This window comes from Pseudorca crassidens, chromosome 8 (assembly GCF_039906515.1).
Source record: "Pseudorca crassidens isolate mPseCra1 chromosome 8, mPseCra1.hap1, whole genome shotgun sequence".
Classification (NCBI taxonomy): Eukaryota; Metazoa; Chordata; class Mammalia; order Artiodactyla; family Delphinidae; genus Pseudorca; species Pseudorca crassidens.
The window spans coordinates 79,396,029-79,419,186 of record NC_090303.1 but is presented as its reverse complement, the minus strand read 5'-3'; the positions used below and the strand labels follow the sequence as shown (position 1 = coordinate 79,419,186).

Below are 23,158 nucleotides of genomic sequence, written 5' to 3'. Positions count from 1 at the left end.
CACATCACTGCAAGTTTCTACAGACATACTCTCTGTACTTGTCGGGGGACAGGTTACAATCCGTGGCATTGGTCCACGGATCACACTTCGCATAACTGATGAAAAGCTTATTTTACTGTATTATGTCATATAATACTCAAAAAAACTGTTTGAAAAAAGGGATATAATTCCTGTTCCACGAGTGGCAAAACTGCTCGAGAACAGTTGAGTCTCTCAGCTTGTGTCACACCTTGAAGGCTCTTGGCTTATCAGGAGCAAACCACTCAGGTCTGATTTCCTTCCAGGTTTTGGTACATTCTTTCCTCGTCGAGAGGAGAGCAGTGCAGCAGACGTGAGGGTGAGGTGAACAGCATTACACAACCGGGGTTGGAATATTGTAAACGTGTAAACAGCACATTTTCTTCCATACAATAAAGATAAATGATTTTAGGGATTTACTGAACATTAGATAGTATAAGACTGTAAATGTAATATACATTTAAAAAATTTACTTTCTGTATCATTATAATGAGGACAAACTGCGCCCCCCCCAAAAAAAAAACAAACAAACAAAAAACCTCTTCATAGAAGAGGCAGAACAAGGCAGCCCAACCCAGGAACTTGTAGAGTTTTCTAAAATTTTCTATAATACCATGAAACATCGAATGAAATAGGGGAAGGGTGAGGGGATTGATTAGGAGGGGGTGATGCCTTCTTTCACTTTATGTATGCATACAGAAATTGACTTCACAAATTTACATTTATCATGCTCCCTTTTCCACTGTGAACATGATCTTTTTTTCCCGTTAAGACTTTCAGTCTGTGCAGATTGGAAGCCCGGCCAGTGCTCAGTGATCCTGCTTCTCTGTTAAGATTTGTGCTCGGAGTGAGTGGTTTGGTAAATTCTTCAGTTTCTGGCTCTGTAGTTACAGGGTTAAGGAGAGTTTGCCATCGGCTTAGGGAGATTTAAGCTAATCATTGAGTTGGAAGATATCTATAAAGGAAGACTAAAGGATCTGCTATTAGCTAATATTAGAAGAAAAAAGCTTTATAAAAACCTTGTAATATTGATGATGGGAAGAGCATGTGTATTCTTTTTTCCATAAAAATAGTTTTATACTTCTCAAATCACATTTATGTTCATTTGGATGTAAACTCGCCTCAATTCCTACCCGCAGATAATGCGAGAAGCCTTTGGTAGTTTAGGGGGCTTAGGTTTGCTTTAAGGGCTTTAGAGTTGATATAAGGGATTTAGATAAGTTATAAGGCAGGGTCTTTTGTGAGCACCTGCTTCCTAGTTTACACATAAAGGTCTAGACATATCACAAAGGTCTAAACACATATCATATGTTTTTTTTTTTTTTAAAGATTGCTATCAGTTTTAAGGTATGATTTCTTAACATTTGAAAAGGGAATGGGATTGGTTAAATCAGTGGTTTATAAACTTTGGGAATTCATGGATTTAAAAAAAAAACACCAATGTCAAATATAGCCTCTTAGTTTTTTGCCAAGAAAGATCATTAACCACTACAACAAAAAAACTAACCCACAATCTATTGTTAATAACATTGTATTACATAGAAGTGACTTGCACGTACGATTTCTACTGTTAAAATATGGAGGAAATTTAGCTTTATTAGAATGACTTTGTAATCTTTATGTTCATTTCTTTACATTGAATCAGTGAAAACCTCATTCCACACTGGTCAAAACTACCCCCCCCTTTCGGATTTAATAACTTTCCAAAATCCATTACGACTATAAGAACCTCATTATTTTCTGTAAAATTTGAATATCCAATGATACCAGACCCTGCAGAGGCTTTAAAGGTGCAGTTCTAATGCAGTTCATAGTCTAAGCAGGGGAGAGATACAGTGATGCTGTACAGAACTTGCTTGCTTGAGGACAGGTATATTTCATACCTTCAGAGAGGATGGGAAGTGCTAAGAAGGCACAGGATGAAGACCTGGCATAAGCTGGGGAAAGTGTCACAGAGGAGCAGAGGATAACAGGAGTGCATTCGGCCTCCTCATTCTCTGCATTCTACTGGCTCCTTGCTCTATCCCACTCAGTTTAATGAGCCACGAGTTGATCAGTCACCACACTTGATTGCATGGTCTGGGCTTAGATTTTCACTCCTCTACAATCTGGCTGTGTGACCTCGGACAAGTGTCTTTACCTCTCTGTGCTTTAAAACAGATGCTAACACCTACCTTATGTGTTTGAGCGTTAATATAAATAAAGCCCCTAGAGTAAATTTTAGCTGTTTTCAAAATGCAGTCTTGATCATGTGACTGACAAATATTTGGGTGGCATTCCCTGCTCTGGGGATAAAGACCAGATACCTTTCCAAGGCTTTTAAAGCCTGTCCCTTCTCTCCAATCTCTTCTCACACCACTATAGCCTCATTCCCTTCACTGAAGCCCGCTGAGACCAGCCGTGTCCCACCCTACCCCATGGTCCCTTGGTCTCCCCTCATTTTCCAACTGGTTCCTCTTGGTCTTCATGCCTCCATTGACCTCCTCAGATAGATTCAAAGTCTCGCTACAGACTCTTACGGTGCCAGAAATGCTCAGTAGTATACATCAGGCTGCAGTCATTTTAGTTCGTGTAGTTCGTTTCTTCCTCTATAAGTTCTGTGAAGGCAGCAAACCCATGTCATTTTGCTCACCAGTAAATCCCCAGCACTGAGCACATTGCCCAGCAGGGAATATGTTTTGCTAAATATTTATGGAACAAGTGGATGAGGTACGGTAAGGGGGAGGAAGCTTGTAGAGAATGTCAAAGGCTAAACAAGCGGTTCCCTTTATCAGAAGAGAAACTATGTTCTCAGGAGCAGTGGAAGAGAAGGCTGGAAAGGTAGGTTGAGGGGGACTTGGATGGGTGAAGAGACTGGCACAACAGGGTGCCAACAGGGAATATAAGCCATTGACTGGTTTTAGGCGTGAGACGTGAACAATAGGAAATACTGGTATTTATGCCGGTAAACTGGGAATTATTTGATATCTAGTAAAATCAAATTCATCATTGTTACAAAAAAATTGATCATGAATTGATAACACCTGAAAAACAGTTTAAGAAACTGTTTCTCCATGGGCCGCATAGAGTATTCGAATCATTAGCCAGTATTTTATTTGTCATTATTCAGGAGAAAAAGGCGTCTCTTTGAAGTGGGGCTCTTGTACTTTCTCGGCGTTTTCCTGGCTGAACACACCTTGGCGGCCTTCCCGGGAACCATGTCATAGATGACCACAGTGATTTGGCAAGCAGATAATGTTTTTCTCATCGTATACAATCCTTTTGAGTCAAAGAAGCAATGCATGTTTCAGATCAAAAGCAGGATGTGAACAATAAGTACTTTTGTAGAAAAGTGTATTTGAGGTTTTATTTGGACAGCTGAGCAGACTCACCCTTTGCAGACACAGCTGCTCGTTGCAGTCACCACATCTCAATTGTGTTATCAGTTCACCATGACTTTAAGCTCTTCAGTAACTTCTTTGGTCTCTAAGCTGAGCAGGTGAATGGGAAGGGTGGCAGTTGGTGTTTCTCAGAGGGCCCACGTACAAGTTAAATCCCAGTAAAATGTGGAGAAAGGTAGCGTGTGTGGTGTATTATTTTTCTGATGTCCGGATCGTAACTCCCCACCCTCACCCTGCCACGCCAGGTGTGTATTCAGTTGGTTGTATATTCAGTGGCCTTTTCACAGGGAGGTCACTGATGGGTAATTCCACATGTGTTGGCCAGCACCCAGCAAAATACACGGTGTGCAGGGGTGAACCCGTGGTAGGAGTGGGGTATGGTGGGGTGGAAGAGTGCGTAAGGAGAATAAAGAAATGTTGCTTCTGGGTTCCAGAGGCAGGGATTCAGTCTCTGTTCTCCCAGTAACTTTGTGATCTTGGGCTAGTCACTTCTCATCCTGACCACTTCATCTGTAAAAGAGAATGATAATGGAGAAAGGGGCAGGGTGATGATGAGGATGAAAGGAGATAATATATGAAGAGCTCTAGGGAGACAGAATATCTGCTCATTGGTGGGTGTGTTGATATACTAAGTTCCCGTGGCCGCTTCTGCACCAGGATGGCCCCCTGTTATGTGTTCTCCGGACAGAAGTTCACTGAGGATCCTGGGGCCTAGAGCAGAAAGCTGGCGTATGTGCACGCTTGGCTTGGAGAGCGGCATCTAGGACTAGCCTTTGCACGTGGTCACACTTTACCCGCCTTTAACTTGCTAACTGTTCTTATGAAAGGACACAGGATTAAGACAGTTGATATCTAATGAGACTAAATCCATCATGGTTACAGTTTCATAACTGATAACATCTGAAAAATTAAAAACTGTCATCTCTGCAAGAACAGCACAGATGGAGAATTAGACAGTATTATGTTTTTAGACAATAAACATCTTATTTTTCTCACAAAACTAGTTCTCTGTGGCATCACTCATCGTGCCTCCTTCCCTCTGAGATATCTTTCCCTCTCCCGTTCATATGGGCAAGGTTCATGTCCTATACTTTCTTCTGTAAGCAAGTAACTGAAACTCAGTAAACCATACTGGTTAATTGTTTAAATTATGCAGTTGCATGGAGGGGGAGATACAGTGGTGAATGAAACAGTCTTTGGCTTCATGGAGCTTACTGTCTAGTGAGTAAAAAGTAAGACGGTAATAGAATTTGCAGTTAAGTATTACAGTTACAAAGTGAATTTAAAGGAAAAAGAAAGGGTGCTAGGATTGCATACAAACAACATAGGATATGGCCGATTCAAGGTGATTCGGGGAATCACTGAGGGTCAACTGAGCAGGGATCTGAATAGTTGGTAGGAGGTAAGTTGGTGGTGGTGAGATGGACAATGTGAAGTTTTTGAAGGAAGGATGGTGGAGGGCGGGGCATGGAGATTGAGAGAGAGAGAGATTTGTGATGAAGCCAGAGTGATAGGTAGTTTGGAGCCAGTTGAAGTGTAGGGCCTCAGAGGCCTTGCTGATGACTTTTGGTGGAAAGTCAGCAAAGAATTTTTAAGCTGGAGAAGAATTTAAACGGCCAGATTAAAAAAAAAAAAAAAGATAGATACCAGTGAAGAGGATAAGTTGGGGAAAATGAGAGTAGAGTGGCTATCAGGGAAATTTCTAAGGCAGGAAGACCACCTAAGAGGCTGTTGTTCTTAGCCAGCTGAGTCACAGTGAGGGGCAGGAACGGCTCCTGTGGGGTGTGAAGAAGTGTGCAAGGATTTCAGAGGAATTCCAGGGTGAGCAGGACCAGCAAGGTTTAGGGACAAGTTGTATGTTGGGAAATAAACATGGAGGAGATGGTGGAGTTGAGAATGGTTTCCAGGTCTCTCCAGGAGGGAAATAGGTTTTGATACTCATTGAAGCAGGTAAGCAGGGGGTCGAGCAAATAATGGGAGAAGTCATGAATCCCGTCTGAAATTTAACTTTAGGGTGTCAGTGGGACGTGTCAGGAGAGCTGATGGGTGGTATTGGAGATGCAAGTCTGAAGCTGAAGTGAGATTAGGAGGGGTTGGTGGATCACCCTTTGTGATGGTGTTGGGATTGGGAACACGTGCAAAGTGGAGCCCCTCAGACCTAACGATGGTTGGGATGGAACCTTAGCGAGGACACAGGGAGGAACAGCCTTCTGATGATGGTAGGCCTTCCTTTCTCCTCCACATCTAGGGCCAGGAGGGCTGTTCCTCTTTCCTGCTTTCAGATCATTGCTCTTCCTCCCTCAGGGGAAATCTCTTTTGCCTTCTGGAGTGCATTCCTGTTCACTGTTACCACTTATTACACTTCCAGTTTTTTGGTGTTTATCCATCTCCTGTTTCCTCTCCCATGGGCATCCGTATTTGAGGAAGCCTGTGATCCAGGTGCCTGTCTAAATTCTCTTCTTTAGCCTGAGAGGATTCAGTGTCTATAGATAGTCATCACTTTTTTCAACAAACCTTTATTGATCCCTTACTGTAGGCAGGCACTGTGTTAGGCACTGGGTTCACTAGAAAACAAGACAAAGTCACTGCTCTGGTGGCTCTTGTATTTTGGGGAGACAGACCTACAGTAAATACATATCTGGTAGTGCTGTGTGCTAAAAAGAAAAACAGAGCAAGATAAAAGGGTGTGATGGGGCTTCCCTGGCGGTGCAGTGGTTGAGAGTCCGCCTGCCGATGCAGGGGATACGGGTTCGTGCTCCGGTCCGGGAAGATCCCACATGCCGCGGAGCGGCTGGGCCCGTGAGCCATGGCCGCTGAGCCTGCACGTCCGGAGCCTGTGCTCCGCAACAGGAGAGGCCACAACAGTGAGAGGCCTACGTACGGCAAAAAAAAAAAAAAAGGGTGTGATGATGAATAGGGGGAAGGGCTGGGGCTTCCTCTGAGGAAATGATGGTACTGACACCCATGTGAAGTAAGAACGTAAACCATGTGGATATATGACATGAATATGATAGAATACAGTGTAAACCATGTATTATCTATTGCTGTGTAACAATTTATCCCAAAACATAGCAGTTTAAAACAGTAAATGCATGTGATCTCACATGCATTTCTCAAGATTAGGAATCTGAGAGAGGCTTAGCTGGATGTTTCTGCTCCGGGTCTCTCGTGAAGTTGCAATCAGGCTGTCTGCTGAGATCACACTCGTGGCTCAGTTAGTCATGAATTTGCTTTCCAGTCCACTCCGCGTGGTTCTGGGCTGACCTCAGTTCATTGAGGGCTGTTAGACTGAGGGCTTCAGTACCTTGCGTCATAGCCGCTTGCACCCCCCGGGCATGTGATGGGAGAGTGCACTGCAGGCTTCCACAGACTAATCTCAGAAGTGACGTACCATCACTATTTTCTGTAATCCACACCATAAGCTGCCTCTCTTTCCTGACTTGTCTCCCTCGTTGCCTACATGTCGTTTCCCAGTTCAGCTTTTTGCCTTCCTCTCATTTCCCTTTTCATCCAAGCTTTCTAGAAGAACAGTTTATATCGGGTTGGCCATTCATTTGGGTTTTTCCATAAGATGTTACGGAACATCTTATGCAACGTCTTATGGAAAAACCCGAACGAACTCTTTGGCCAACCCAATATTTGCTGTCTTAACTTTATTACAACTTGTCCTTTCCTCCTTCCGCAGATCAGTTCCTACTCTTTACCACTCTACTATCTTCTCTGCCAAAGGTGACCAGATGGTGGTAGAGACAATCAAATTTCTGCTGATTTCCCTTGTGGTACTTGATTCTCTTTCTCTCAGGACTGTCTCCCCTCTTGACTGCGAATGTGTCATATTATTCCTTCTGCTTCTGACGCTACCAGCCTCCCCTGGATCCAGTTCTTCTGCCAGCTTTGTAAATACAGGTATTTCATGGAGTTTTGTTCCTCACTCTGTATTTACTGTACTTGGTCTTCAAAGCTGACCTCTACCAAAACTAAACTAGTAATCCAGGACCATGCCCCCCATATACCCACCACCATTTACAAGCAACACACACACACGCGCGCGCGCACGTCATTCCACCTGTATTCTTTAATTATTTTTAGCTAGTGGAATCCAGACACCCCAGTAAAAACTGTGAATGATATTTTCCCTGCCTTTACACATCCTGTAACTCAGCAGGATATGTTGATTGTCTCCCAGCTGTCTCTCCTCTGCCTCTCTCTCTTTAGCCCATGAATTGCCCTAGATGAGGCCCTTACTGCTTTTCACCTGGTCTCCAGATAACTGATCCCAATCTCTGTTCTGGTCAGTCGTCATCTACCCTTGATGCTGCTACCAGTTATTTGTCTCAATCATGCTTCTCAGTATTTCAGCACCGAGGTTACCTGGCCATCATCGACTCCTGACCCACCGGCAGAGCTCAGATTCCTTGCTTGGCACACACTGCATTTGGCCATCTGGTCTCTGTTGGTCTGATTGGCACAACTTATGTTCCATTCACCCTTATATTTGATGCTCCTGAAGTATAAAAATTCTTATGTTTCCTTCAAAAGGTCATGCGATTTGATGCTTCTTGCTTTTTACCTCTTTTATTTTCCTGAAATGTTTTTTCTTCTCCCTTTTCCCCTTACTCACCCCACAGGTCATTCAAATCATGGGTCCTTTGTCCTGTTCCCCTCTCCTCCCTAGCCTTGTCCCCCAGATAACAGAGTCAGTAACTTCCTTTTCTTTCCCCCCACCTTTGCATAGGTCTCTATGATTGCTCCCGCCCTCTGTTTTACTGTGTATCCTGTCTCTCTCAGGTGGTGTGAGCTGTTTGAGGGCAGGGTCTTTGGCTCATTTGTCTGTATGTCCCCAACACTTAGCAGAATGCCTGACATGTTGTTACCACTTAGTAAATGTTGATTAAATAACATGCATGCAATTGGACTGTTAGTATGGCTTTAGGTATGGTTTTACAGAGGAAATTAAGACTCCAAAAACCTAAGTTCATCAGCGCCCTTGCTTCAAAAACACTGTTTGGTTACTTGGTAGAAGTTAGCACTGACAGAAGAGGTTGAAAAAAATGAAATGCCTCCTAACTTAGAGTATTAGATATCAAGCAATTAAAAGGTTTTCTGAAGCCAATTGTAAGGCATTTATGTTGTGCTTTAAAAACATCTTGCCGTTCCAGCTTTATACAAATACCAAATTTTTAAAAGCTGTTTCAATTTCAAATATTTTCTCTTAGATACAGTGTCCCATGCAGCATTTCAGTATTTCTGTATCACGGTGCAATCTGGAGACAGAAACCACACGATAATCGATCAGGGAAAATTTGTTATGAACAATGAGGGGTTGGCTACGATGGGCGACTAAAGAATATAGGAGTAGCAGATACAGGGAGCAGAGCGCCCAAGGAAGGAGCAAATCTGGAAAAGCCTGGGATCCAGACCTCACCGGAGAAGATGTGGTGTATCCTACCAGATGGCAGACAAGTTCACTGCAGTGCCGCGCCGGCAGGATTCACGGGAGCCTGCCTTCTGCAGTGCTGCACTGCAGAACTGCCCGGGAATCTGCCAGTGTGGGCGCGCCCTGCGAAGCCATCCTTGGGGTCTGCAGAGAAGCTGCCCCAGGGGTGGGTGCCACGTGCCTCCTGGTATAAGAAGAGAACCGGGAACCAGGGCCCTTCCTCCTCCAGTGTCCCTCCAGCACCCTCTAAAACTGTACCAGTGGCAAGGCCACAGGAAGACAGCCCTGGAAAGCAGTGGACTGACAACTGGCGCAGTCCGCCCCCTCTGACTCCTGAGCCTGCGTACGTTCCCATTTAACAAGATACAGCTGTAACAGAAATGAGAAAAATTATGTCCGTATAACATTTATCTTGAAGCCTGGTGCCCAACGAGAGTAGTGCAATTAGATGAGGATGAGAAAGAAGATGCAGAGACCCCTGTGTGTTTAGAGGTAGTTAAATGGCATTTTTAGATAAAATATTAAATATCTAAATTTTATTTTCCTTCATCTAAATAAATTAAAGACACTATTCTTATACTTGGGGCTTAAGAATTAGTTTTGGCTTAGAAACATAACAAATAAGAGTCTTTTTGACTGTAATCAAGCCACAGCTAGTAAAAAGAGAGGAAGTGCTGTGTCTATGTGTCATGCATGTTTGCCTAGTGTAAAATTCACCACTCCTAATTCAGTACGTTAGTTAACCAAAATATTCAAGAGTCAGGAATCCCCTCTGGCCATTGAGCAAAGATAGGAAACAATATTTTGTATGCATGGTCTGAAAAGAGGAGAAATTAAGTGGGGAGAAGGTTTGGGACCTGGTAGCTGAGATGCCAGTCGCTGGGACAAATGAGGCTGCTTTGCACAGACCACACATGCTGTTTGCCCACATGCAGACGGACATGGTAGTAGCATTAGAGCAATTAGTGGGGTCATAATTTGGGAGTACCTCAGTATCATGAGTCAGTTCTTAGGGAAAAGACTGACACGAATTTTTGTTCCATAAGCCTTAACAACGGATATAACTCATGGGGGCTGCATTAAATAGTCCTACGGGTTCTTTGGAAGGAGTTTTTGTTATTATAGGAAGAAAACAGGAATCAAATCAGTCTCATATGACCCCTAGAGGCTTCTTAGGAATATTGATGACAGAATAGATGTTTCATGAATCTTGGCCGATACTTGTTGATACTTGGGTCTGTGACTTAGAAGAAAGGAGAGATTCGAGGCCAAGTCTGATGTCCCTTGCACAGTATGACCTTATTACTTATTACCCACCTCTTCCTACCCATTTCAAAACTGTCTCTCTCCCTGGTTGTCATTGTTTGTGCTTTATTTCTTACTTGATATTAGCGGACAGCTAAAAGTTTTAGAGTTTGCTTTTTCATCATCGATTTTTTCCCAGCTACAAGAAGTGTGTGAGAAGTTGGGGAGGTAGTGAAGTCAGGGGTGGGGACAGGTGTACCCCCCAGCTCTGGAGTAGTTTTGATTAACAGTTATACTCGGAGGGTATTGACTTGGATACTAGACTTACCACGCTACTGGCCTTCAGATTTTCAGACAATAAGGGACCTTCCCCTTGCTGAAGAACTAACCAGAGCTCCCAAGGACACATAGGGAAGTTGGGTTCATATCTCCAATTACCTTTTCAGTCGACTCTTAAGGGTTTCAGTTGTAGAGATCCCCATGACCTTCAGGTGGGGAACGTGTAGGTCAAGGTTGGGTCATACAAGTTCCTCAAGACTCATTATTTTCTCTCCTAAACATTTCAACATTTTAAGGAGAGATGATTCGGAGCCTCCATTTCGTCATTAGTTAGTGCGTATTATGAAACATTTGAACCGTTGTGAATGTTTGGTGTCATGACTCTTGGATTGCTAAAAGCAGTTGGTGTTAGTGTCCACGCCTAATTGTAAGTGGGTTTTTGTTTTCTTTTGCTTTTTGTTTTGTTTTCAGGTTTTTCTGAAGAGTGATCGAGTGGCCAGAATGGTTCAGAGTGGAGGATGTTCTGCTAATGACTTCCGAGAGGTGTTTAAGAAAAACATAGAAAAACGTGTGCGGAGTTTGCCGGAAATTGATGGCTTGAGCAAAGAGACAGTGCTGAGCTCCTGGATAGCCAAATATGATGCCATTTACAGGGGTGAAGAGGACTTGTGTAAACAGCAAAACAGGATGGCCCTGAGCGCTGTTTCTGAACTTATTCTGAGCAAGGAACAACTCTATGAAATGTTTCAGCAGATTTTGGGAATTAAAAAACTAGAACACCAACTTCTTTATAATGCATGTCAGGTAAGTGATCATGATATTTCCTATTCCCCTGACTCACAGAATGAACACCAAGTCTTTACAAGCCTATGAAGATGTACTTTACTTTCTCTAATCACTTTGTTTGAAAAGGTGAGTGAAATTGAATTTTAATATGTCAAATAATGACATTTGGAAGAAGCTTTGAAAGAATTATTCTATAGGAGAAGAATATCTGTGCATTTTATTCAGTAAGTAATTTGTTCCATGTGCCCTATTTTAGGACATCAGATTTATACCTATTGGGTATATGTGTATGGGGCATGCCCTGAGTAGTAAAGTGAAAATCGTCTCTTATCTGAAGAAGATTGGCAATTTATAATAAACAGGTATTCCTCACTGCAGAATAATTTTTCATAAAGGTATGATACTCATCTTCAGAGTTTTATGGAAGTGACTGAAATTTCAAAAATTTTTTCTTTAACCCAGCCAGATAGAAATGAATTGAAGAAGATTGCTAAACTACATAATTTAGAGGTGACAGAGTAAATAATATATTTTCTCTTCAGTTGTTATTTTAATCATACATATGAAAAACTAAATATAATATCATGTTTGTTCCATGTCTTTCATCTTTAGATCCTATGATTTGTCTAAATGTATTCCTCCCTTAGTTGTATTTTGTTTGCTTATTTTAGAGCTATAAATTATTTAACTGTGCCCTAATATACAATTTAAATTGCCAAAATTCTGGCATTTTAAAATTCCTGTGTTCATTAAGAGTCACACTTCTATAATGTACATATGTTTACATTTATTTTAAATCTTTTTGCAAATCTACTTCTCAATTTCTGTATTCTATGTGTATCATTTACTTTGCATTACTAATTTGTGAATCATTTCCAATGAATAAATTAGCAGAGTTAATTAATGGAAAAGCAGTGTGGAACCTTAACCCTGTGAACAATTCATGCTTTCACTATAATTGATTTTACTGCATTATTAAACCAGGTGGTGATTTTGATAATATTGGAGGATGACTGTACAGCCAAAATCTTCCATTGTAAAAGAAACACAACTGGGACTTTCTGTTTTTAATGGAGCAGTAGCTCACTTGTATAGTTAAATATTGATGAACTAAATTTATTAGTAAAATTCAGATTCAGACATTGAGTAAATGTTTACCAAGTATTCAAGCCAAAAACTTTGCTAGGTGTTGGGAAAACCAACCTTAACTAAATAAAATATTTGTTCTCTATGTGCTGAAGTCTTAATAGAGCAGGTAGACCTCTAAAATAAGTTATTACAAATGCAGTAGAATTTATCCTGAATGTTACAGGGTCATAACATAAATTCCTGTGGACCTACGAGTTTATGTTTATTTACTCAAAATGTACTAAAATTAATCTTTTGTTTACTTTTAAAGATCACTTCTACAGCAAGGGTTTTGACCTCCTGGTTTCTGTCCTCTGTGATTTGGAACATATTGGGTTGGCCAAAAGGTTCATTCGATGTTTTCTGTCAGATGGCTCTAGTAGTGCTTAGTTGTCTTTAACTTCATTCAAAACAGTTTTGTTAGATTGTATTATGACAGCTGTCATAGCAGCACGCATTTAAAAAAAAGTATCAAAATTGGTGAATTTTTGTGTAGCCATTTTAATATTGAAGATGGAAGAAAAAACACATTTTCGGCATATTATGCTTTATTATTTCAAGAAAGGTAAAAAAGCAACTAAAATACAAAAAAAGATTTGTGTAGCGTATGGAGAAGGTGCTGTGACTGATAGAACGTGTCTTTCGTGCTGGAAATTTCTCGCTGGACGTTGCTCCATGGTCGGGTAGATCAGTTGAAGTTGATAGCGATCAAATCAAGACATTAATTGAGAACAGTCAATGTTATACCACGCGGGAGATAGCCGACATTCCCAAAATATCCAAATCAAGCACTGAAAATCATTTACACCTGCTTGGTTATGTTAATCGCTTTGATGTTTGGGTTCCACATAAGCGAAAGAAACCTTCTTGACCATATTCCCACATGTGAGTCTCTACTTAAACGTAACAAAAACATTTTGTTTTTAAAACAAACTGTGATGGGTGATGAAAAGTGGATACTGTACAACAATGTGGAACGGAAGAGATCGTGGGGCATGCGAAGTGAACCACCACCAACCACACCAAAGGCCGGTCTTCATCCAAAGAAGGTGATGTTGTGTATATGGTGGGATTGGAAGGGAGTTCTCTATTATGAGCTCCTTCCAGAAAACCAAACGATTAATTCCCAACAAGTACTGCTCCCAGTTAGACCAACTGAAAGCGGCACTCGACGAAAAGCATCCAGAATTAGTCAACAGAAAATGCATCATCTTCCATCAGGATAATGCAAGACCGCATGTTTCTTTGATGACCAGGCAAAAACTGTTACAGCTTGGCTGGGAAGTTCTGGGGTTTTTTTTGTTTTTTTTTTTAGATTTTTTTTTTTTTGATCTGAACCATTTTTAAAGTCTTTATTGAATTTGTTACAATATTACTTCTGTTTTATGTTTTGTTTTTTTGGCTTCAAGGCATGTGAGATCTTAGCTCCCCGACCAGGAATTGAACCCACACCCTCTGCACTGGAAGGCGGAGTCTTTAACCACTGGACCACCAGGGAAGTCCCGTGGCTGGGATGTTCTGATTCATCCGCCGTATTCACCACACATTGCACCTTTGGATTTCCATTTATTTCGGTCTTTACAGAATTCTCTTAATGGCAAAAATTTCGATTCCCTGGAAGACTGTAAAAGGCATCTGGTACAGTTCTTTGCTCAAAAAGATAAAAGGTTTTGGGAAGATAGAATTATGAAGTTGCCTGAAAAATGGCAGAAGGTAGTGGAACAAAAACAGTGAATATGTTGTTCAATAAAGTTCTTGGTGAAAATGAAAAACATATCTTTTATTTTTACTTAAAAACCGAAAGAACCTTTTGGCCAACCCAGTACTTCTAGTTCAAATCTCTGTCTGTAATAATGGATTTATTTTTGCCTTCAGTTCTATCAGTATTTGCCTCATGTATCTTGATGCTTTGTTAGGTTCATACACATTTAGCATTGTCATGTCTTTTTGTGGAATTAACCCCTTTATATAAAGTCCCTCTCTGTCCCTGATAATCTTTTTTTCTTTTTTGAAGTCTACTTTGTCTCAAACTAATATGGCTACTTCAGCTTTCTTTTGATTATGGTTACCAGGGTGTATCTTTCTCCATCTGTTTCTTTTTAACCTGTCTGATTCTTTGTTTAAAGTGGGTTTCTTGTAGACAGCTGCATATTACCTCTGGTTTTTGTTTTTGTTTTTAATCCAGTCTGACAATTTCTGTCTTTTAATGGGTGTGTTTAGACCATTTGTATATAAAGTGATGTAGTTGGATCACATTCTGCAGTCTTTTTAAGTGTTGACTCTCCTTTGCATTTGTTCTTTGTCTCCCCTCCTTTTTCTGCCTTCTTTAATTTTAATTGAACATTTATATGATTCCATTTTATATTCTCTTTTGATGCAGTACTTATCTTTTTTAAAAAGTGTGTTTAGTAGTTGCCCTAGGGCTTACAATATGTATTTTAAAATAATCTAATCTAAGTCTACCTTCAAATAACACTATAAGGCTTCCAGTGTCATACAGCTCTCCCATAATAGAGAATTCTCAATTCCTCCCTCCCGTCCCTTGTGAAATTTCTGTCATTCATTTCACTTATAATATGCTCTGTTCACCAAACATATTGTTACTACTCTTGCTTTAAACAGATAATTTTTAGATCAATTAATAAGAAAAGTAAAAGATATATATATGTGTGTGTGTGTATATATAATTTCACCTTCATTTATTCCTTCTCTGACACTTTTCTTTCTTCATGTGGATCCAAGTTTCTGACCTACATCATTTTCCTTATCTGAAAAACTTCTTTGAACATTTTTTGAAAGGCAGGACTACTGATAATGAACTCCCCCAGTTACTGTATATCTGATAAAGTCTCTGTTCTTTATCTTTAAGGGATAATTTCATTAGATGTAGAGTTAGCTTTTTTTCTCTTTTAACATATTCTAAAGATTTCACTCCATTTTCTTGCTTGTGTGGCTTCTGATGAGCAGTCCGATCAAGCTCTTTTCCTCGATTCTCTGTAAGGTGTTTTGTTTGTTTTCTTGTCCTCTGGCTTCCTTTAATAATTTCTCCTTGGCTTAGTTTTCTGCAGTTCAAATATGATACGCCTGGGTATGAGTTTTTTGATATTTCTCCCGCTCGGTATTTTCTGAGCCTCCTGAATTTTAGGGGTTGGTGTGTGTCATTACGTTTGGAAAATTCTCAGCCATTATTAATTCAAACGTTCCTTATATCCTATTCTCACCTTCTCCTGCCAGTATTTTAGTTATATTTGTTATGTCTACTTATGTTACTTGTCACAGTTCTGGGATGTTCCTTTTATTTTTTTTGTTTGCTTTTTAGTTCTCTTTCTCTTTGCATTTCAGAGAGGGAAGTTTCGGCTGACCTTCAAGTGTCCTGATTCTTTGCTCAGAATCAGCAAGTCTGCTGATACGCCCGTCCCGTCTGTTAGTGTTTTTGATTTCTAGCATTTCCTTTGATTCTTTCTTAGCGTTTCCACCTCCCTGCTTATATTATCCATCTGTTCTTGCCTGTTTTCAACTTTTTCCATTACAGCCCTTCATATATTATTAACGGTTACTTAAATTCCTTGTTAGTTAACTACGTCCGTGTGACATCTTAATCTGTTTTGGATGCATGATTTGTCTCCACCGACTGTGTTCCTTTTTCTTCTTTTGCCTTTTGGCATGCTTTGTATAACTTTTTGTTGAGAGCCAGACATGTTGTATCAGGTAAGAGAAACTGCGGTATATTCGCCTTTAGTGTGAGGATTTATGTTAATCTGACCGGGAGGTTGGCTGTGTTTAATGTTTGTTGTAGCCACAGGCGCAAGAAGCTTCACATTCTTCTAGTGTCCTTGTCTTTTTCTCCTGTCTTGACTTGGGGCTTCCCGAAGTATTCCTCTTCAGAGAGTCTGTATCTGCGGCTCTTTAACCGTGATCAGCTGTTTTTCTGGAGCGACGCTGGTGTTGTGGTAGGGTGCTGGGGAGAAGGGAGTGTTCATCCTACCATTTGGTAAAGTCTCAGTCTTTCCATGGGCCTGTGTCTCAGGGCTGTAACTTGCACAAGTGTTTCTTGTTTTTTTTTTTTTTTCCGCAGTACGCGGGCCTCTCACTGTTGTGGCCTCTCCCGTTGCGGAGCACAGGCTCCGGGCGCGCAGGCTCAACGGCCGTGGGCTCCGGGCCGCAGGAGCCGCACGGCTCCGGGCCGCAGGCTCAACGGCCACGGGCCCAGCCACTCTGCGGCATGTGGGATCTTCCTGGACCGGGGCACGAACCCGCGTCCCCTGCATCGGCAGGCGGACTCTGAACCACTGCGCCACCAGGGAAGCCTTGCATAAGTGTTTCTAACCTTTGTCCCCGAGTATTGTTTTCCTCCTCACCCACACCCCTTATTTCCTTCCCTGGCTAAAGCATCCCCCATTTGTTTCCTTGAAGTCTTGTCTCCTGTTCATGTTGGGTTTTTTGTTATTATTTTTCAAATAGACAAGACAGAAAGGCCGCAAAGGACTGCAGAGGGCAGCCTTCTCCTCCTCCAGCTAGAATAAGTTTTCAGCGTTTTCTTCTAACAAAGTCCTTTCCCCTTTGTTAGGGAAAAGAATCTGGGCGGTATAACAGTGGCTTTTCTCCCCCTCTTCCGGCCACGTTCCCAAGGGGAACCTTCTTGGATCCTTACCGTGAGAACTTGGTGGGGTCACTGGAAGAAAGCCCAGGAAAGTGTGGAAGCCCCTTTACGATTACAACCCCAGGAGTTTCTCACTCTCTGCACTCAGCTTCCAGTAGGTTGTCCGAATTACTAGTCAGATAAGTGGTTCTGTATTTCTGGCACCCATTGACTTCTGCTTTAAATGTAGTATCTCTGTTTTTCCTGTGTCTCCAGATATTGGGTTAGTGGTTTGCCCTGAAAGCTCAGTTCCCTGATAAGTGCGGAAAAGTCATTGATTTTCAGCTTGTCCAGCTGTTTACTGTAAAGACAGGAGGCATGACTTCTCCTAAGCTCTTTACATGTCTGAGCTGAAACTAGAGTTCTCTTCAGCTCTGAGATTTGAAAGAAAAGCTTAAAGATTTTTTGATTAACTTAAAGAAATTACAGAAATACTCATAAGTAAGGGAAGAGCTTTCCTTTGGAATAAGAATCATTTTACAGAAATTAAGGAAATGGATTGTTGAGAAAAACAGCTGAGGTTCTTCTTTTACCCTCAAGGACCTGTCTATCTTGTTTGTTCCTTTGTTGTCTTTCAACAGAGTTTTAAAAAGAAAAGGCTATAGAAATCACAGAAGATAGCCTGCCCTTTATAGGGAAGGAATGGTGTGAGGAGAGGAATTAGTAGAGCAGGGCTCGGGGAAACGGCTTGGTCTAAAGCTAGCCAAGCTGCGGGCACCTGGCTCCAGGTACATGTTGGTGGAATTTACTCCACTTTCCCTGTGTCTCAGGAAAGGCTTTGAGGCTCTTGCTAACTGTAAAATTCTTGCTTCTGTATTTATTTACCCTGTCTGGTCCCTTGTTCTTGCCAACAGTGTTCTCCTAGGAAATCTCAAAGATGTTTTGTTGCTTCAGGGTCCGAAGCTCAGGATAGGAAGCTGCTCTGCTGAGATGTGCAGGTTGGCAACGGCCAGACAGCTCTTGGGGACTCGGAAAGGAAAGGACGTGAATGAGGAGGGAGCAGTGCCAAGGCTGCCACCTGAAGCTGGCAGGAGCCTCACGTGGTTTTGTAGCCCTTGTCCCAGAGCTGTAGGTTTAGCATCCATAATGGAAAAACAGGAAGCTGTCTTCTGAAGAAGCATGGGTGTTGATATTGCTTCCGGTCAGAGCCAAGAACTTATTAATTTCAAAATTAAGGCATTGAAGAGTTTCCTCTAGGAAACTCTTAAAAGCACTAATTTAGAAGATAGCATGTGTAACAATTAAGTTATGAAACCAGGGATAATTGAAAGAAAAGTTATTTACATGTTATCAGAAAAACATAAGAACAACCCACATATGTCATGGATTAGTTCTTGTGCTACTGAAACTGCCTGTCAGGTTTTGGATTCTTTGCTTTGAGAATATCGTGTTTGCATTGGTGCACATTCATAGAACAGAACACTAAGAAAAAAGATGAAGAAAAGAGCGCAAACTGTACATTCTACAATGAGTAACATAACAATACCAGAATCTGAAATTGTTAGCCGTCATTTACTTGAATCAGGATATTAACGGGGTGAAAGAAGCCCAGTCTGTCAGTAAAGACTAATTTCAGAATAACTTGAAGGAAATGCAGTGAATTTCAAATAAATACAGTCATACTTTTAGAGAAATGAAGTTAGTTGATATTAAAGCTATGTGTTTTATAGTCTTCAGAATAATTTTGATTTCACATATTTTTGAATTAAAATATTGTTACTTAAGTGGTACCGGTAATGAATCAGCTTTCCTTGAACAGAAATGAAATGTCTTTTAAAGATTATTTTAAAATACGACAAAGCGTGGTACACTGTGTTTAAATCAGTTCGTTAACCCATTCTCTGTAATCATGTAGAGAATACAGATGGTAACACAGAAAGGAGATCTAGTTATTTGCTAGCTTTAATTTTTTTCAAAGGAAGCACTCTTGTAAATGCCACAGTGGTGTGGTAAGTCCCTGGCTCTACCTTCTTGAGGTTGAGGAGAATGCAGTATTGGGGAGAATTGTGTAATCTTCAGGTGTGTCATGAAGAGGGTTACCAGGATGAGAAGATGCTAAATATTCTGTGAGGGGGGAGGGGTGAGCATGTGCCGATGTGGAGATGTGAAGCAGCCCCTGGCGTCTGAGGGGAGCTGCTAGCATAAGGAGGGCTGGGTTGGGGCTGTGGTTTGAGGTGACATTAGCACGTGTGGGTGTGGCTCTTGTAGATTGCAGAGACACACAATCCTAAGTGACCGGAGTCTGAGTAGTGGAATACATAGTACCATATACACTGTCATTCTCCTCCTTTTACCTTTTAAGAGGATTAATTAACTGAATTTTGCAGCCATCTAGATCCTGATCTTTTCTGCCGAAAGCAACCTTCATTAATCTTTCATAATCTCCTTCCATTAACTGAAGAAAGTTTCACCCATGTTTACCCAAGAGTCAAAGCAAAGTTACCTGGAACCTTCCTCTCTAAATACCGCTCCCACCTGCCCTCACCAAATTCCTTATATTCTGAAGACTGTAAGAACTGTGTTAAGTAATATTACAGAACTGGTTGTGTGTTTGTAAGGAATAAGCAGGAATATTTATGAATGGTTAAAAAGTATAGTGTTCAGGTTTGATCCCCTTCCCCTAGAAATCTCAAGCTTTAGAGATTAAGCACTTGAGGTCTAGGAATTTTTAAAAAAATCAACAGAGGCAATTGCTGTGCTTCCTGTCCCTCTCACTGTGAAAGTCTTCCCCCGGAAGTGCAGGAACCATGAGGCGTTCTGTTCTGAAGACCCCCTTTCACGGTGTGTAAAGGGAAAATAGGGAGAGACATGTGAATCGCTCAGAGGAAATTGGTATCTGCCTTTCACTGCCATCATCTTTTTTCTCAACTAGTATCATGTGATTGATAATACATTTTAACATAATTTGTCTACTTTGGCAGAAATATAAAAGCACATTCTACAGAGACAATTACATTTGATAACAAAAATCACTTGCAAATCAGGAAAATAAAGCTGAGGAAATGATTGTTAGCAAGATATATCTTTCCTGTGTGTATAATTTTAAATCTCAAAATGTCTGAGGAAAATATTCAAGTGAATGTCATTAAATAGCAATTGTTACGTTTTAGGAAACAGCAAGGAGCAACTGAAGACCTTAAGACTGATTGGATCGTATAATACCTGACTTTTGAAATTCTGGAGTTAATAATTAGCTATAATATTTATATAAATATTCACTTCTTTTTTTAAAAAATAAATGTATCATGATATATAATTGATGAATCTGATTTCAGTTAAATAAATGTGAATCTGATTAGTAATATTGAATCAGTTTCCTCTCTAAAAATTGTTTTTATTTTTTAAATATCTTTATTGGAGTATAATTGCTGTACAATGCTGTGTTAGTTTCTGCTGTATGACAAAGTGAATCAGCTATACATATACATATATCCCCATATCCCCTCCCTCTTGCGTCTCCCTCCCACCCTCCCTATCCCAGCCCTTTAGGTGGACACAAAGCATCGAGCTGATCTCCCTGTGCTATGCGGCTGCTTCCCACTAGCTATCTATTTTACGTTTGGTAGTGTATATATGTCAATGCTACTCTCTCACTGCGTCCCAGCTTACCCTTCCTCCTCCCTGTGTCCTCAAGTCCATTCTCTACATCTGTGTCTTTATTCCTGTCCTGCCCCTAGGTTCTTCAGAACCTTTTTTTTTAGATTCCATATATATGTGTTAGCATACAGTATTTGTTTTTCTCTTACTTCACTTTGTATGACAGACTCTAGGTCCATCCACCTCACTACAAATAACTCAATTTTGTTTCTTTTTATGACTGAGGAGTATTCCATTGTATATATGTGCCACATCTTCTTTATCCATTCATCTGTCGGTGGACGCTTAGGTTGCTTCCATGTCCTGGCTATTGTAAATAGTGCTGCAATGAACATTGTGGTACATGTCTCTTTTTGAATTATGGTTTTCTCAGGGTATATGCCCAGTAGTGGGATTGCTGGGTCGTATGGTAGTTCTATTTTTAGTTTTTTGAGGAACCTCCATACTGTTCTCTATAGTGGCTGTATCATTTTACATTCCCACCAACAGTGCATGAGGGTTCCCGTTTTTCCACACCCTCTCCAGCATTTACTGTTTGTAGATTTTTTGATGATGGCCATTCTGACCAGTGTGAGGTGATACCTCATTGCAGTTTTGATTTGCATTTCTCTAGTGATTAGTGAAGTTGAGCATCCTTTCATGTGTTTGTTGGCAATCTGTATATCTTCTTTGGAGAAATGTCTGTTTAGGTCTTCTGCCCATTTTGGTGTTGGGTTGTTTGTTTTTCTGATATTGGGCTGCATGAGCTGCTTGTGTATTTTGGAGATTAATCCTTTGTCAGTTGCTTCGTTTGCAAATATTTTCTCCCATTCTGAGGGTTGTCTTTTCGTCTTATTTATGCTGTGCAAAAGCTTTTAAGTTTCATTAGGTCCCATTTGTTTTATTTTTGTTTTTATTTCCATTTCTCTAGGAGGTGGGTCAAAAAGGATCTTGCTGTGATTTATGTCACAGAGTGTTCTCCCTGTGTTTTCCTCTAAGAGTTTTCCTTGGCTGTGCAAAAGCTTTTAAGTTTCATTAGGTCCCATTTGTTTATTTTTGTTTTTATTTTTGTTTTTATTTCCATTTCCATTTCTCTAGAAGGTGGGTCAAAAAGGATCTTGCTGTGATTTATGTCACAGAGCGTTCTCCCTGTGTTTTCCTCTAAGAGTTTTATAGTGTCTAGCCTTACATTTAGGTCTGTAATCCATAAAAATTGTTTTTATAATTGTGAATACAACGGTATTATATTTTTAAATCAAGTTATAACTTTTATCAGTGTTGCTTCATTTGACTATGCATTATTTTTTTTTTTTACCTTTGGCCTACGTGTAGAGGAACTACATAAAAATATTTCTAAGTAAGGTTTCTCCTAAAGATGTTTTAACTTATTTCTGCTTTCTCCCCAATCTCATCAGATAAAAATATAGGCTACAGTCAGATATTCCATGCATTTATTTTTAGACTTTTCTTCCTTACTTAGATCTAGCCTATAGAAATTAGGGTTTTATCCCAGCATGTCCACATTTTTTTTTTCTTAATGATAAGAGAACACAAATCTTCAGAGATCAGGCATTTTTGTAATAGTAATGGAAGGGAAAAGTGTATTTGCCAATGCACTTTATGACCTGTTTTCATCTATTAATGAATAAAAGATTATATGAATCTACTTTTCCAACTATAATAATATGAATATTGTTCTTAGGTTTTTCATGGTTAATGAAAATATTCTGTCAAAATGAAATATATGTGATAAATATATTTTATACATTGAAAAATGCTTATTGAATGCCTTCTAAAAATATCAGTTACTGGGCGAAACAGTAAAAATACAAAAATGACAAGATTTTATTCTTTCCCTCGAGGTGTTTGCATGTGGTCAGGAGACAGATATGTAACTAAAATGTGACGAATGGTATAATTAATCAGTGTGTCTCTGAGGGTGTGTATAGGGCATAATGTGAACACGTGGATGACAGTCTCTTAATTTGATACTGGATAGTTTGCATGGATTTCTTTAATGCTCCACCCTGGCTCCACATTAGAATGACCTGAGGAGCTTTACAAACCACTGGGTACCTGGGCCCCCACCTCAGACTAAGTGAAGCAGTCTGTGGATGTGGGGCCTAAGTGTCTGTTTTTTAAAAGCTTCCTACGTGATGCTGAGGCTTAAGGACCCCTGGCCTGACAGTTCATCTGAGGTCTTCATGCCATGGTCATATCTAAGTATAGAGGAGGCTGGGAAACAGTCTAGCTCTCTGCCCAGAAGAAGAAATGATTTGGAAGTCTGGAAACTCAATCCTCTGTTGGAACTTTAATGAAGGTTCTAACAAGGACAATTCCTGAATTTTGGAAGATGCATAGAAATTCAGCAGACTGGAGGAAAACAGCGCTTATGAAGGCACGAGGAGAATGAAATTGCTTGGAGTCTATGGGAGATTCATTGTGTTTTGGTGGAGTAGCAGATGAAGCTAGAGTTAGGGAAGGACTTGAATGTTAAGGGGCCTCACATGCTAGCTGGAAGAGCTTGGAACTATCACAAGATAGGGAACACTGTTGGTCTGTGAGGCAAGGAATGACAGGAACAAATTGGGGTTCTGGAAAGATCACTCTCTGTGGTCTAAAGAATGGATTACATGTGGCCCATCCCCTGCCTCACCCCACCTGTGGGCA

General features: G+C 40.6%; 1 protein-coding gene across 23 annotated transcripts in view; it reads left to right on the top strand.

The window, feature by feature from the left end:
- The window catches only part of CADPS2 (calcium dependent secretion activator 2), a 483,200-nt gene that overhangs the window by 133,904 nt on the left and 326,138 nt on the right, over positions 1-23,158 (top strand). For all 23 annotated transcript variants that reach the window (XM_067746860.1, XM_067746861.1, XM_067746863.1 and 20 more), the window contains exon 3: positions 10,831-11,163. In XM_067746860.1, the coding sequence (XP_067602961.1) occupies positions 10,831-11,163 (333 nt within the window). The remainder of the gene's footprint in view (positions 1-10,830; positions 11,164-23,158) is intronic.